Here is a 16,804-nt window from a genome sequence, read left to right as displayed (position 1 = left end):
GAGGGAGGGAGAGAGGGAGGGACCTGGAGCAGATCAAGGCTCACAGGTAGGGAGGGAGGGAGGGAGGGAGGGACCTGGAGCAGATCAAAACTCACAGGTAGGGAGGGAGGGAGAGAGAGAGGGAGGGACCTGGAGCAGATCAAGGCTCACAGGTAGGAAGGGAGGGACCTGGAGCAGATCAAGGCTCACAGGTAGGGAGGGAGGGATACTGGGAGGGAGGGACCTGGAGCAGATCAAGGCTCACAGGTAGGGAGGGAGGGAGAGAGAGGGAGGGAGGGACCTGGAGCAGATCAAGGCTCACAGGTAGGGAGGGAGAGAGAGGGAGGGAGACAGACAAATCTTATTGGTCACATACACATGGTTAGTAGATGTTATTGTGAGTGTAGCAAAATGCTTATGCTTCTAGATCCAACAGTGCAGCAGTATCTAACAGGTAATATCTAACACATTCCACAACACAACCTAATATCCTAACACATTCCACAACAAAACCTAATATCTAACACATTCCACAACAAAACCTAATATCTAACACATTCCACAACACAACCTAATATCTAACACATTCCACAACACAACCTAATATCTAACACATTCCACAACACAACCTAATATCTAACACATTCCACAACACAACCTAATATCTAACACATTCCACAACACAACCTAATATCTAACACATTCCACAACACAACCTAATATCTAACACATTCCACAACACAAACTAATATCTAACACATTCCACAACACAACCTAATATCTAACACATTCCACAACACAACCTAATATCTAACACATTCCACAACACAAACTAATACACAGTCTACTATAGGAATGTGATGAGAATATATAAGTATAAAATATATGGATGAGCAGTGACAGAGCTGCTAAGATGTAATAGTATAGAATAGATAGTGGAGGATACAGTATACAGTATATACATATGAGATGAGTAATGTGAGAAATGTAAACATTCATTAAAGTAGCATTATTAAAGTGACTAGTGTTCCATTTATTAAAGTGGCCAATGATATCAAGTCTGTATGTAGGCAGCCGCCTCTCTGTGCTAGTGATGGCTGTTTGAAGATGTCGTTCCCATAGCAATGATTAAAACATTCCCAAACCAGAAACCGTGTATTGATGGCAGCATTCGCGTGAAACTGAAAGCGCGAACCACTGCTTTTAACCAGGGCACGGTGACCGAATACAAACAGTGTAGCTATTCCCTCCGCTAAGCGTCAGTATAGAGACAAAGTAGAGTCGCAATTCAACGGCTCAGACACGAGAGGTATGTGGCAGGGTCTACAGTCAATCACGGATTACAAAAAGAAAACCAGCCCCGTCACGGACCAGGATGTCTTGCTCCCAGACAGACTAAATAACTTTTTTGCCCGCTTTGAGGACAATACAGTGCCACTGACACGGCACGCAACCAAAACATGCGGACTCTGCTTCCCTGCAGCCTACGTGAGTAAAACATTTAAACGTGTTAACCCTCGCAAGGCTGCAGGCCCAGACGGCATCCCCAGCCACGTCCTCAGAGCATGCACAGACCAGCTGGCTGGTGTGTTTACGGACATATTCAATCAATCCTTATCCCAGTCTGCTGTTCCCACATGCTTCAAGAGGGTCACCATTGTCCCTGTTCCCAAGAAAGCTAAGCTAACTGAGCTAAACGACTACCGCCCAGTAGCACTCACTTCCGTCATCATGAAGTGCTTTGAGAGACCAGTCAAGGACCATATCACCTCCACCCTACCTGACACCCTAGACAGGCCAAGGCTTGGAGGGAGAGTGGGGGGGGGGAGAGAGGGAGGCAAGGGATGTAGGGTGGAACAGAGGGAGGGAGACAGGAATGTGGAGCAGGCCAAGGCTCACAGGGAGGGAGAGATTAACGTCAACATGAACATTGGGTATACCATTGCTCAATTTCCTTAGTCTTTCCTGGAACACCTTCTATTTGGTGATGCTTATCTCAAAGGCGTCCAATTATTTCACTACTTCTAGGTACAAAGAAAAGAGAAACCTGCAAATTTCAATAACATTTTTTAACTAGTAGTTTTTTTACTGTGTAAAAATCACTTCCCTTCTTTCCTTATTTTCCTTTTTACAACAATATTGACCCAGTAGTAGGAATGTGTAGAGAATGGTTTCTCATGTTTAAGGTTACACAGCCTAAGCCAACAGTAGTTTTCCTTTTCAACTCTTTCCCAGAACAGTTGAGAGATGTGATAATTTGTTTTTGAGCTCTGAGTACTGGAGTGTACGTGTGCGAGCATGATAGAAACCACTGCAGTGTGCAGCACCTTTTTGTTAGGATGGAAACCACTGCAGTGAGCAGCACCCTTTTGTTAGGATGGAAACCACTGCAGTGTGCAGCACCTTTTTGTTAGGATAGAAACCACTGCAGTGTGCAGCACCTTTTTGTTAGGATAGAAACCACTGCAGTGTCCAGCACCTTTTTGTTAGGATAGAAACCACTGCAGTGTCCAGCACCTTTTTGTTAGGATAGAAACCACTGCAGTGTGCAGCACCTTTTTTGTTAGGATAGAAACCAATTTTCTCCAGCTATGACCACATTTTTTCCAGCTGCACATTCTCAATGAAGTAAGCATTATACCACTTAATAGGAAAGAGGAGCCAACTGTAAATTGCATAGTAGTGACACATGGCTTAGTGTAAAGCCTTATTGAAATATTTCCCAGAGTGCCTTGTCTTTCATGTAAATTGTAGACTTACCACCCATGACTATACAGTGGGGCAAAAAAGTATTTAGTCAGCCACTAATTGTGCAAGTTCTCCCACTTAAAAAGATGAGAGAGGCCTGTAATTTTCATCATAGGTACACTTCAACTTTGACAGACAAAATGAGAGAAAAAAATCCAGAAAATCACATTGTAGGATTTTTTATGAATTGATTTGCAAATTATGGTGGAAAATAAGTATTTGGTCAATAACAAAAGTTTATCTCAATACTTTGTTATATACCCTTTGTTGGCAATGACAGAGGTCAAACGTTTTCTGTAAGTCTTCACAAGGTTTTCACATACTGTTGCTGGTATTTTGGCCCATTCCTCCATGCAGATCTCCTCTAGAGCAGTGATGTTTTGGGGCTGTTGCTGGGCAACACGGACTTTCAACTCCCTCCAAAGATTTTCTATGGGGTTGAGATGTACCCTAATACAGGGGCCTAATACAGAAACTCATACACATCACTTTGAACCAAAACCACGGCCATCATTATCATATTTCCCAGCAAGCTTTATTGAAGGTAGATTTTTTTTAAATAGTTTGTTTCAATATCTATGTTTGCATGTACATTTTGATTCGTCTTAAGCTACACGAAGATAAATACCACACATTTTTCTAAATGAATCCAATCAGGTAGATTTTTTTTGCACCTCCATACTGAAATGTTTGTTCCAGTTTAGAGGTTAGTCTCCTCACGGTGTTACAAACTCTGGCAGTCATTAGGAATGGCATTCTGAATGCAAGTTACAGGTGAATAAATGTTCAAATTGTTGTATATCTTAATTCTGTCTGTATTCCAATATAAGTTACACGTGACTAAGCAAGGCAGCACAATGTGACTAAGCAAGGCAGCACAATGTGTAACATTTTGTTACATTACAGCTTTATTCTAAAATTGATTAAATACATTTTTTTCCTCAATCTGCACACAATACCACATAATGACGAAGCAAAAAAAAGTTATACATTTTTGCAAATGTATAAAAATAACTGAAATATCACATTTACATAAGTAGTGAGACTCTTTACTCAGTACATTGTTGAAGATCCTTTGGCAGTGAATACAGCCCCGAGTCTTCTTGGGTATGACATTGCAAGCTTTGAACACCTGTATTTGGGGAGTTTCTCCCATTCTTCCCAGATCTTCTCAAGGTCTGTCAGGTTGGATTGGGGGTGTTGCTGCACAGCTATTTTCAAGTCCGGGCTCTGGCTGGGCCACTCAAGGACATTCAGAGACTTGTCCCAAAGCCACTTCTCTGTTGTCTTTGCTGTATGCGTCATCATTGTCCTGTTGGAAGGTTTACCTTCGCCCCATGGTTCCAAGCTTCTTCCATTTAAGAATGATGGAGGCCACTGTGTTCTTGGGGGACCTTCAATTCTGCAGAAATGTTTTGGTACCCTTCCCCAGACATGTGCCTCGACACAATCATGTCTCGGGCCTCTACGGACAATTCCTTCTACCTCATGGCTTGGTTTTTAGCTCTGACATTCACTGTCAACTGTTTGTTCTTATATAGACAGGTGTGTGCCTTTCCAAATCATGTCCAATCAATTGAATTTACCACAGGTGGACTCCAATCACAGTTGAGGAAACATCTCAAGGAAGATCAATGTGAACAGGATCCACCTGAGCTAAATCTCGGGACTCGTTGCAAAGTGTCTGAATACTTATGTAAATATGTTTTTTTATTTTTTTATAAATTTAAAAACATTTTTAAACCTGTTTTTGCTTTGTCAATATGGAGTATTGTGTGTAAATTAATGAGTACAAATAATTTAATTAAACAATTAAAGCTGTAATTTTTTTTGAAAAAGTTGAGGGGTCTGAATACATTCCAAATGCACTGTATCTGGGCTTTTGGATTGAAAATAATTTCACGTTTAAGAAAACATACGGATGAGAAAATGGATGAATTCAACAACCCTATCTGTCACTAACAAATACAGCCATGGATGGTAACTTTACAATTTGCTAGAAAGGCAAGGCACTCTGGGAAATATTTTAATAAGGCTTTACACTAAGCAGTATGTTAATTGAACACTGTTCTAGAGTCTATATGGGTCCACAGACCAATCCATTTTATTATTATTTTTTAACACTGGAGAATTTGCTCTGTAGCTAACAGGGAAGAAATTCAAGGGAGAGCACGGCACATGACTGGGCCAAGCTAGAACAGCTTGTGAAGTTGCTTGAGCAGTTCGCAATCCATACTGACCAACTTCAAACTGACAGCCAATCACTGTCTGATGTGGTGCCGTGCTTTCTCAAACTTGAGGAACACTTGCAGTCAACTACTGTTGCAAAACAGTTGACACATGTCCTCCTGAAGTCACTGTGTGAGCACTTCGCATGCATACTGAATCCTCTGGCAGCCAACTTTGATCCAACCCCTGCAGCAGCTTGCCTGATGGATCCAAGTGCGTCTCTGACACTTTGCTCAGATTTCCCACTTCTTGTTTGGATTTTTTTCTCACATTTTTGCCTGCCATATGAGTTCTGTTGTACTCACAGACATCATTCAAACAGTTTTAGAAACTTCAGAGTGTTTTCTATCCAATACAATACTAATAATACTATGCATATATTAGCATCTGGGACTGAGTAGGAGGCAGTTTACTCTGGGCACGCTATTCATCCAAAAGTGAAAATGCTGCCCCCTATCCCAAAGAAGTTAATGGAATGGCATCATCCCATGTGTTTGATGTTTTTGATACTATTCCACTCCAGCAATTTCCACGAGCCCGCTATCCCCAATTAAGGTGCCACCAATCTGAGTATACTAAACATTAGGAACACCTGCTCTTTCCATGACAGACTGACCAGGTGAATCCAGGTGAAAGCGATGATCCCTTATTGATGTCACTTGCTAAATCCACTCCAATCTACTTCGGTCCAGACCTCACCAAAAAAAAAAGACTGAGGACCCCCCCCCCCCCCCCCCCCCTCCAAAACAAAATGCCTGAAGGACGTCAAATGCTAAGTGGGAATGCTAGTATCAAAGACTGAATTCATTCACAGTACAGATCAGTAAGAAATATAGAACATTGGTGCAGTGTTCACATCATGCTTTCCAACAAGCTGCTGCAGTGAGTGGAAAAAGACTGGAACTTGCCTGGAAAGCAGTGGAGTGAAAGTCTGGCTTTCAAACTCCGGCTGGTAACCAGATTAAACCGTCTTTCTGCTCTAAACAGAAACTACCTGCTTTCTCTCTGCCATTTTTTATAAAACATTTCAATCCTACCATCTTAATAATTGATTGGATTTGTTTTTCTCAAAGTGAAAATATACATTTTTAACTTATCAAAAGCAAGCAGTTGGCTACCACATAAACCTTTAACCAGAAAGCTTGTAAAAACGAACTTGCTAGAGCATAAACATTTGCCCCAAAACAACTTTCTGCTTCAGGTTGTCAATGCCACAGCCATGGGCCCCACTGTTCCATTACTTCAGGTTGTGAAGGCCACACAGCCATGGGCCCCACAGTTCCATTACTTCAGGTAGTCAATGCCACAGCCATGGGCCCTACTGTTCCATTGCTTCAGGTTGTCAATGCCACAGCCATGGGCCCTACTGTTCCATTGCTTCAGCTTGTGAAGTCCACACAGCCATGGGCCCCACAGTTCCATTGCTTCAGCTTGTGAAGTCCACACAGCCATGGGCCCCACAGTTCCATTGCTTCAGCTTGTGAAGGCCACACAGCCATGGGCCCCACAGTTCCATTGCTTCAGCTTGTGAAGGCCACACAGCCATGGGCCCCACAGTTCCATTGCTTCAGCTTGTGAAGGCCACACAGCCATGGGCCCCACTGTTCCATTGCTTCAGCTTGTGAAGGCCACACAGCCATGGGCCCCACAGTTCCATTACTTCAGGTTGTCAATGCCACAGCCATGGGCCCTACTGTTCCATTGCTTCAGCTTGTGAAGTCCACACAGCCATGGGCCCCACAGTTCCATTGCTTCAGCTTGTGAAGGCCACACAGCCATGGGCCCCACAGTTCCATTGCTTCAGCTTGTGAAGGCCACACAGCCATGGGCCCCACAGTTCCATTGCTTCAGCTTGTGAAGGCCACACAGCTGTTCCCACTGTTCCATACTTACATTGTGTCTTACTAGCACTGACTTTGTAGCTGGCTGTATTGACAAATGTTTTAGTTATGATGAGATGGTTGTCGTAGATAACTAACTGTAAGTCGCTCTGGATAAGAGGATCTGCAAAATGACTCCAATGTAAATCTCTGGTCCAAAATCACTTAACACCAGCTTGTCTGCTGAACTCCAACCTCCGTTGTTCCACACATTCTCTCAAACTACAAACCATGCCCCCATTTTGTGGTCAAAAGGTTTTAAGCGCTCCAAAGATTGAGGAGTGAAATTACAGTACCATTGAAAATACTGCAATTATTTCCCCACCCACATTTTCCCACAATGCATCATAATTTACAGTATGCTGCAGTAAACCTTCCTTCCTTCTTTCCCTTCCTTCTTTCCCTTCCTTTTCTTTCTTTCCTTCCTTTCTTTCTCTTTCTCTCTTTCTCTTTCTTTCTCTTCCTTCTTCCTTTCCTTCTTCCTTTCCTTCCTCCCTTCCTTCCTTCCTTCCTTCCTTCCTTCCTTCCTTCCTTCCTTCCTTCCTTCCTTCCTTCTTTCCCTTCCTTCCTTCCTTCCTTCCTTCCTTCCTTCTTTCCCTTCCTTCCTTTCTTCCTTCCTTCCTTCCCTTCCTTCCTTTCTTCCTTCTTTCCCTTCCTTCCTTCTTTCCCTTCCTTCCTTCCTTCCTTCCTTCTTTCCCTTCCTTCCTTCTTTCCCTTCCTTCCTTCCTTCCTTCCTTCCTACCTTCTTAAGCAATATATCTGCTAACTTCAAGGAAAAAGTTGAATTTGATGAATGCTTCTTCTACTGGAAACTCATTTCCTGCCATTTTCTCCACAGTGGTAAGGACCGGTCCACCCAGGCTCTGTACTCCAAGCCTCCGCCAGCGGGAGAGTCCAACCACGTAGGGGGGGAGAACAGTCCTGAGGAGGTGGAGGTGTTGCTGTCCAAAAAGAGAACCCCCAAGAAGCCCTCCTTCCTCCGCTCCCTCATCAAGGCTTTTGGACCCTACTTCCTCATCGGATCTGCCTTTAAACTCCTACAGGACCTCATCACCTTCGTCAACCCACAGCTCCTCAGGTAAGTAGAGCACCACGAAGCATTATAACCCCTTATGAAGGTGTTTGAAGCCTATATGTCAAGATGAACACGCTGAACGTGGGCCTGAATGCAATTTGAAGTTCTGAGTAAAGATAAAGATCTGTGAGATATTTCAATATAACTGCTGTAGTTCCTCTTTCAGACCCATCATAGGAGCATCTGTTTCCTTGTAGCTTTACAGGGTGACAGGACAGCATTGTTCCTCTCACTACCACAGTGTTTCCAAGTACCTGGACGGTATTTACCTATGCGGTTTATGGAAGGAAATTATCTACCTAACAATCTATCATGGTCTCTCGTTTTCTCAAAAATATTCAAGTTTTTGCATGGTGTTCGTTTTTCATTCTTATGGTCTTATTTGTATGTTATGCAAAGCCAACGTGTAAATGTCTTCCCGGTGTAGGCGATCATGACTGGGTGTGTATTTGAATGATGGCCGCTTTTCTGTGAAAGCATAAACCCCCTCTGTGTCGTAAAGAGGGGTTTATTAATGATTTATTTCCTGGAGAGAAGAGACAGTGATAGATTGTTAGGTAGATCATAACTTTCCATAAACCACATGGGTGGTCATGGTGGTGTCATGGCTCGTAATGGAAAAACTGCACCTTCCGTTGCTTGTTTTATGTCCTTCGTTCTAGGGCTTGCCCTTTGCTCATTGTACTTACAGATCACATATTATTTGTATATATTCAGTATGTTATGCTGCAAGACATTTTCTTAACGGTAATAATACATTAATAATGTATTTTCATTTGATCTCGCTCTCTCTCACTAGCTTATTGATCTCGTTCACGAAGCAGAAGGAAGCTCCCACCTGGTGGGGCTATGCCCTGGCATTCCTCATGTTCTTCACAGCCTTCCTCCAGACCCTCATCCTGCACCAACACTTCCAGTACTGCTTCGTCACCGGGATGAGGCTCCGCACCGCCATCATAGGAGCTATCTACAGGAAGGTACACACAGGCAGAATCTCACACACACACACACGCATACACACACACAGGAGCATACACACACACACACACACACACAGGAGCATACACACACACACACACACACACACACAGGAGCACACACACACATTCACTACAGTGGCGAAAGTACTGAATCTCTCTCTATCTTCTGTTCTGCCTCTATCTCTCTCTTTCTCTGTTCTCTCCCCCTAGTCTCTGATCATCACGAACGCGGCCAAGCGTACATCTACAGTGGGAGAGATAGTCAACCTGATGTCAGTGGACGCTCAGCGCTTCATGGATCTCACCACCTTTCTCAACATGCTGTGGTCCGCCCCACTTCAGATCATACTGGCGCTATACTTCCTGTGGCAGGTGGGTGGGTTCTTACCATGGAGGTGGGTTTATTAGTCTGCCATAGAATAACTAGTACACTGTAGGAGAAGTAGATCTAATGACATCTGTGTTGATTAGTCATGTCTGGTCTGTGTTGTTGAACCAGGGTCCATCTCTGTTGTGTTGATTGGTCATGATTTTGTGTCTGTGTTGATTGGTCATGATTTTGTGTCTGTGTTGATTGGTCATGATTTTGTGTCTGTGTTGATTGGTCATGCCTTGTCTCTGTGTTGATTGGTCATGATTTTGTGTCTGTGTTGATTGGTCATGATTTTGTCTGTTGATTGGTCATGATTTTGTGTCTGTGTTGATTGGTCATGATTTTGTGTCTGTTGATTGGTCATGATTTTGTGTCTGTTGATTGGTCATGCCTTGTCTCTGTGTTGATTGGTCATGCCTTGTCTCTGTGTTGATTGGTCATGCCTTGTCTCTGTGTTGATTGGTCATGCCTTGTCTCTGTGTTGATTGGTCATGCCTTGTCTCTGTGTTGATTGGTCATGCCTTGTCTCTGTGTTGATTGGTCATGCCTTGTCTCTGTGTTGGTTGGTCATGCCTTGTCTCTGTTGTAGAACCTGGGTCCATCAGTGCTGGCTGGTGTTGCTGTGATGATCCTCCTGATTCCTTTAAATGCTGCCATCGCTGTGAGGACACGAGCCTACCAGGTATACATAGCTCCCTCTGCTACTCTATGAGGGCTTATCATTGGGGACAAGGAGTTGAAGTAGTGGTGATGATGATTGTTATTAAGATGATAAAGTCTCATAGAAAATAAGTTGGTTGTTTAATCTAAGGATCAATGTAGAAACATGTGCCCAACTTTTTACCACATAAATGCTAAGGGTCCAACAACAAAGCCCTGTATAGATCTGATGTGAGTTTATACTACTGTGCTTCAAACTATGCCTTTTTTGTATGTTGAGCAACCATATCTTCAATCTAAGCCTACTAGAATAATATGTGCCCTCAGGCCTGGAGAGAAGCAAAAAAAAATTCAGCTTCCCAGGAATAGTAAAGTCCACTTTACTGGCTCAAAGAGCCGACCAATCAGCCTGTTACCAATGCTAAGTAAACTTTTTTGGGGAAGAAAATGTGTTTGACCAGATACAATGCTATTTTGCTGTAAACTATTGTAGTCTGCTGCTGGAAAACTTATGTGTTATGGCTTTACACCCCCTGCTATATTGTGGATAAAGAGTTACCTGTCTAACAACACAGAGGGTGTTCTTTAATGGAAGCCTTTCCATCATAATCCAGGTAGAATCAGGCATTCCCCAGGGCAGCTGCCCAGGCCCCTTACTTTTTCAATCTTTACTAATGATATGCCACTGGCTTTGAGCCAATGTGTTTATGTATGCGGATGACTCAACACTATATACGTCAGCTACTACAGCGAGTGAAATCACTGCCACCCTTAACAGAGAGCTCCAGTTAGTTTCAGAATGGGTGGCAAGGAATACATTTCGAAAACTAAAAGCATTGTATTTGGGAAAAATCATTCACTAAACCTCAACTAAAGCTTGTTTTAATCATGTGGAAATTGAGCAAGTTGAGGAGACTAAACTGCTTGGGGTAATCCTGGATTGTAAACTGTCGTGGTCAAAACATATTGATACAACAGTAGCTAGGATGAGGAAAAGTCTGTCCATAATAAAGCGCTGCTCTGCCGCCTTAACAGCACTATCAACAAGGCAGGTCCTACAGGCCCTGGTTTTATCACACCTGGACTGCTGTCAGGTGCCACAAAGTGGACAATTGCAGAACAGGGCAGCAAGACTGGCCCTGAAATGTACAGGGCGAGCTGACATTAATAATATGCATGTAAATCTCTCATGGCTCAAAGTCGAGGAGAGATTGACTACATCACTACTTGTTTTTGTAAGAAGTGTTGTCATGCTGAATGCACCGTGGTGTCTGTTTTAAACTACTTGGACACCCATGCATACACCACAAGACATGCCACCAGAGGTCTCGTCACAATCCCCAAGTCAAGAACAGACTATGGGAGGCGCACAGTATTACATAGAGCCATGACTACGTGGAACTCTATTCCAAATCAGGTAAATGATGCAAGAAGTAGAATCAGATTTGAATAAAAAACAGATAAAAATACACCTTATAGAACAGCTGGGACTGGGAAGAGACACACATATATATACACACACACACACACACACACACACACACACACACACACACATACACACACACGATAAGACATGCACTCTACACACTTACACATGGATTATGTATTGTAGATATGTGGTAGTAGAGTAGTGCTACTAATGGGGATCCATAATAAACCCCAGGAAGTGTAGCTGCTGCCTTGGCAGGAACTAATGGGGATCCATAATAAACCCCAGGAAGTGTAGCTGCTGCCTTGGCAGGAACTAATGGGGATCCATAATAAACCCCAGGAAGTGTAGCTGCTGCCTTGGCAGGAACTAATGGGGATCCATAATAAACCCCAGGAAGAGTAGCTGCTGCCTTGGCAGGAACTAATAGGGATCCATAATAAACCCCAGGAAGAGTAGCTGCTGCCTTGGCAGGAACTAATGGGGATCCATAACAAACCCCAGGAAGAGTAGCTGCTGCCTTGGCAGGAACTAATAGGGATCCATAATAAACCCCAGGAAGAGTAGCTGCTGCCTTGGCAGGAACTAATCAGGATCCGTAATAAACCCCAGGAAGAGTAGCTGCTGCCTTGGCAGGAACTAATGGGGATCCATAACAAACCCCAGGAAGAGTAGCTGCTGCCTTGGCAGGAACTAATGGGGATCCATAACAAACCCCAGGAAGAGTAGCTGCTCCCTTGGCAGGAACTAATCAGGATCCATAATAAACCCCAGGAAGAGTAGCTGCTGCCTTGGCAGGAACTAATGGGGATCCATAATAAACCCCAGGAAGAGTAGCTGCTGCCTTGGCAGGAACTAATGGGGATCCATAATAAACCCCAGGAAGAGTAGCTGCTGCCTTGGCAGGAACTAATGGGGATCCATAACAAACCCCAGGAAGAGTAGCTGCTGCCTTGGCAGGAACTAATGGGGATCCATAATAAACCCCAGGAAGAGTAGCTGCTGCCTTGGCAGGAACTAATGGGGATCCATAATAAACCCCAGGAAGAGTAGCTGCTGCCTTGGCAGGAACTAATGGGGATCCATAATAAATACAAAAACTATCAAAGCCTTTATTAATGAGTGTGAAATACTGTATTTTCCCTTGAAATCTGAAAAAACATCAACAGTGAATATGCTCTCTAAAGTAGTGTTGTTTTGACATCTCCTCTACCTCCCCCCTCTCTCTCTCTACCCCTCTACCCCCTCGCTCTCTCTACCCCTCTACCCCCTCGCTCTCTCTACCCCTCTACCCCCTCTCTCTCTCTCTCCCCCTCTACCCCCTCTCTCTCTCTCTCCCCCTCTACCCCCTCTCTCTCTCTCTCCCCCTCTACCCCCTCTCTCTCTCTCTCCCCCTCTACCCCCTCTCTCTCTCTACCCCTCTACCCCCTCTCTCTCTCTCCCCCTCTACCCCCTCTCTCTCTCTCCCTCTCTACCACCTCTCTCTCTCTCCCTCTACCCCCTCTACCCCCTCTACCCCCTCTCCCCCTCTACCCCCTCTCTCTCTCCCCTCTACCCCCTCTCTCCCTCTCCCCCTCTACCCCACCCCTATCTCTCAGGTGGAGCAGATGCAGTACAAGGACGCTCGCATCAAACTGATGAACGAGATTCTGAACGGGATCAAAGTGTTGAAGCTGTACGCCTGGGAGAACTCCTTTAAAGAGAAGGTTCTGGAGATCAGACAGAAAGAGCTCAATGTGCTCCGCAAGACGGCCTACCTCGGTGCTCTGTCTACCATGGCCTGGACCAGCGCACCATTCCTAGTACGGGACACACACACAGCATCTATATTGTCCTTGTTGTACACTATATACCATGTTTGCATAAGGAAGGACAACTCTGTAATATTTCTAAGATGACTAGCGTTAGCTCTTTTAGAGGAAGTGAGTACACTCTGACAGCTGTATTGCAGACCCATGAGCTGCCCAGAGGATCTACTTCCATGATTGTTTTCTCTTAATGTCTCCTCAGGTTGCCTTGATGACGTTTGCAGTGTACGTGACAGTGGATAAAAATAACATTTTAGATGCGGAGAAAGCCTTTGTGTCTTTGTCTCTGTTTAACATCTTACGGTTCCCTCTCAATATGCTGCCCCAAGTCATCAGTAGCGTTGTACAGGTAGGCTCCCCTCCTCCTCACTCTGCTCCTCCTCCTCCTCCTCCTCCTCCTCACTCTGCTCCTCCTCCTCCTCACTCTGCTCCTCCTCCTCCTCACTCTGCTCCTCCTCCTCCTCCTCACTCTGCTCCTCCTCCTCCTATCACTCTGTTCCTCCTCCTCACTCTGCTCCTCCTCCTCACCTCACTCTGCTCCTCCTCCTCCTCACTCTGCTCCTTCTCCTCCTCACTCTGCTCCTCCTCTTACCCCTTCTGTCACTCCTCCTGTACGTGAGTATTGTGTTGACTCTGTAGCTTCTCATCAGGCCAGCGTGTCTCTGAAGCGTATCCAGGACTTCCTGAGTCATGAAGAGCTGGACCCAGAGTCTGTGGACAGGAATAACACAGCCACAGGTAAACATGGATGCAGCTGACCAAAGAACCAGCCCAAGCTGACCAAGAAACCAGATCAAACTTGGCTGGGCCGGTTCCATTTCACTCCCTGGGCTGTTCTGATAGGCCATAGGTTTTTCACTGACATGAAGGGATAGGATAAAGGGGAAGCTAATGGGACAGGGCCTCTGAGTCAATCTAATGGTCTGTTTCTGTTGAGTCATTCTAATGGTCTGTTTCTGTTGAGTCATTCTAATGGTCTGTTTAGTCATTCTAATGGTCTGTTTAGTCCTTCTAATGGTCTGTTTAGTCAGTCTAATGGTCTATGTTTCTGATAAGTCATGCTGATGTTGGCCGTTGCCATGGTTCCCCCATCTGCCATTATTGTCGACGGTTGCGTTTTCAATAAGTAACAATGGGGGGTGTGGGGTTTGTAATACATTTTGTTTCTGCATACTGTAGTCATTACTCTTGGCTTTTGTGATATAAACATTTTGGACTCTACCTTGAGGTGACTTAAGGGAATTAGACACATGTGGTTCCACAGTGTATACTGTGGTGGCTTATTTCTGCTTTACCAAACGAGGAGAGTTACAAACTTCACACGCCAGTCAGAGCTTAAGCTACGTCTTTAATAATAAGAGCTATAGCAATAGCCTTTTTGACTTTCAATGATGCGCCATTTCTAATGAACCATTGAAAGTGACACCAGAAAAGTACAAAGATCTTTTATAGCCAAGATGCACCCCTCTCAACCTACATGACGAACCACAGATGCATAGAATGGTCACAAGGTTAAGATTTGTATGAAAGATATCTATAAAACATAGCAGAGAGTTACTGCTGTGTCAACAGTTTTCATTGTAAAGACCAGTGTCTGGTTCCTCCTACTCCAAACTGGAACCGTCTCACTCTGGTACGGTACAGCACAAAAACATTACCTTGTGTTATCTGGAATGCTCTTTAGGCTTTATTACCCAAAGACATCGTAAATCTCCTCTGTCAGTGTTATCTCATAGAGGCCCCCCTCAGTAGAACACACACACATATAATAGTTAACAGAACACTCTATTCTGTCGAATAAAACAACCATTAAATGCAATACAAGCATTATAACAATCTTGCAATTTTCCACGACAATAGTCATGGCTTTTCCTTCTTGGCTCTGAGACAGTTTGAATATATGCTTCCAGTTTGGTAATGCTGTGTCACGATTGGTGGTTCCCTAACTGCCTTTCATTCTTACACTGTGTTCTCCCCTTCAGATAGCTCAGTGACTGTTGTCAATGGGAAGTTCACCTGGGCAAAACAAGATCCTCCTGCTCTGCACAAGTAAGTTAGTGAGTTGTATCATGACAAGGACAAATAACAATTTAAAGGGAAGGAATGTACTTTACTAATGTGCCCCGTGTGTGTGTTTGTCCGCAGTATAAACCTGATGGTGCCGCAGGGCTCTCTGCTAGCGGTGGTTGGACATGTGGGCTGTGGGAAGTCTTCCCTGGTGTCAGCTCTACTGGGAGAGATGGAGAAACTGGAGGGACAGATCTCCATACGGGTACATCTGCACTCAATTCATTTATACTCACCGAAGATTGATTGGTGGCTCAATTGCTTGATTAATTGAACGATTGATCGACTGATTGATTGTTAGGTGTTAGGGTCTAGATTGAATTTTAGGGTCTAGTTGTAGTTTTCATCTGTACTGAGTTCCTTCACTCCTCTCCTCCAGGGTTCGGTGGCCTACGTCCCCCAGCAGGCCTGGATCCAGAACGCCACTCTGAGAGACAACATCCTATTTGGCAAGGCCTACAACGAGCAGAAGTACCGCTCTTGTCTGGAGGCTTGCGCCCTGACCCCTGACCTGGAAGTACTACCTGGAGGAGACCTGACCGAGATTGGAGAGAAGGTAGGGAGATGGGATAGAATCTAACATGGGTTGTTTTTGGAGCTAAAGGCCATGTTAGCCCACTGAACAAAAGCTTAGGCATTAGCTCTGGGAGCTAAATTGCATCTTAGAGTCTCAAAGGAATGACTTTTGAGATCAGTGATTTGCTTGTGATTGCTAGCTTGCTAGTGATTTCTCTCTCTCTGTCTATCTGTCCCTCCTTCCCTCAGGGTATCAACCTGTCTGGTGGCCAGAGACAGAGGGTGAGTCTGGCCAGAGCTCTGTACAACGAGGCAGATGTCTACCTGCTGGATGACCCTCTGTCTGCCGTGGACTCCCACGTGGCCAAACACATCTTCGACCATGTCATTGGCCCAGAGGGGGTGCTGCAGGGCAAGGTGAGGAGAGTAGTCAATCTGCTATGTTCTCCGTACATTACAGAAGAAGAGAGACATTCTGAGGGGTAGCAGAGCAAAACGGACTGGTTAAATATATTGTCCTTTATCAACAATCTTTGGTTGTATGAGAAAGAGACCAGTCGGATGTCTTGTCCTTTATCAACAATGTTTGGTTTTATGAGAAAGAGACCAGTCAGATGTCTTGTCCTTTATTAACAATCTTTGGTGGTCAGTCACTACATTGCCAGTTTTTTCCATTCTAACATGGCTATCTCCTACAACTGACAAGTTCATAAGTTATATTCTGTGTAGTTCAGATCGTAAAACCCATTTGTAGAGTCCTCAACTACAATAGAGGAAGTAGTCACTCTTTTTTGTGGTTTGTTATTTTCCATCCTGTCTGCTGGTTGGTTTGGTAGCATATCTATGACTTTGTTGCGCTGATAAGAAACTTCAGTACAGAAGCTGGTTGGAATGTGCAGCACTTGGGTGTGTAAAGTCAGTATGTATATTGCAATATTTTATCGATATTTGTCTCTTAAGTCAAACATGCCAACATATTATCAGCACTTTTAATTTCCCTGACTGATGAAAACACATTTTCTCATGCTCTCGTCTCTCTGTAGCAGATATGTCATTG

General features: G+C 44.3%; 1 protein-coding gene across 2 annotated transcripts in view; it reads left to right on the top strand.

Annotated features, from left to right (window-relative positions):
* Positions 1 to 16,804, top strand: part of LOC100313950 (ATP-binding cassette, sub-family C (CFTR/MRP), member 3) — a 54,221-nt gene that overhangs the window by 24,730 nt on the left and 12,687 nt on the right. The window contains exons 8-18 of one of the 2 annotated variants that reach the window (XM_036946073.1): positions 7,675 to 7,914; positions 8,711 to 8,888; positions 9,102 to 9,263; positions 9,854 to 9,946; positions 12,955 to 13,158; positions 13,367 to 13,513; positions 13,815 to 13,902; positions 15,147 to 15,213; positions 15,310 to 15,436; positions 15,611 to 15,787; positions 15,997 to 16,164. In XM_036946073.1, coding sequence (XP_036801968.1) covers positions 7,675 to 7,914; positions 8,711 to 8,888; positions 9,102 to 9,263; positions 9,854 to 9,946; positions 12,955 to 13,158; positions 13,367 to 13,513; positions 13,815 to 13,902; positions 15,147 to 15,213; positions 15,310 to 15,436; positions 15,611 to 15,787; positions 15,997 to 16,164 — 1,651 coding nt within the window. Of the gene's footprint in view, positions 1 to 7,674; positions 7,915 to 8,710; positions 8,889 to 9,101; positions 9,264 to 9,853; positions 9,947 to 12,954; positions 13,279 to 13,366; positions 13,514 to 13,814; positions 13,903 to 15,146; positions 15,214 to 15,309; positions 15,437 to 15,610; positions 15,788 to 15,996; positions 16,165 to 16,804 lie in introns of those variants that run through there. The other variant, XM_036946074.1, reaches the window with a different exon arrangement.

The sequence above is a fragment of the Oncorhynchus mykiss genome, chromosome 16 (assembly GCF_013265735.2).
Source record: "Oncorhynchus mykiss isolate Arlee chromosome 16, USDA_OmykA_1.1, whole genome shotgun sequence".
Taxonomy (NCBI): Eukaryota; Metazoa; Chordata; class Actinopteri; order Salmoniformes; family Salmonidae; genus Oncorhynchus; species Oncorhynchus mykiss.
The sequence above is the reverse complement of the archived record's forward strand: the minus strand, read 5'-3'. Positions and strand labels throughout refer to the sequence as shown.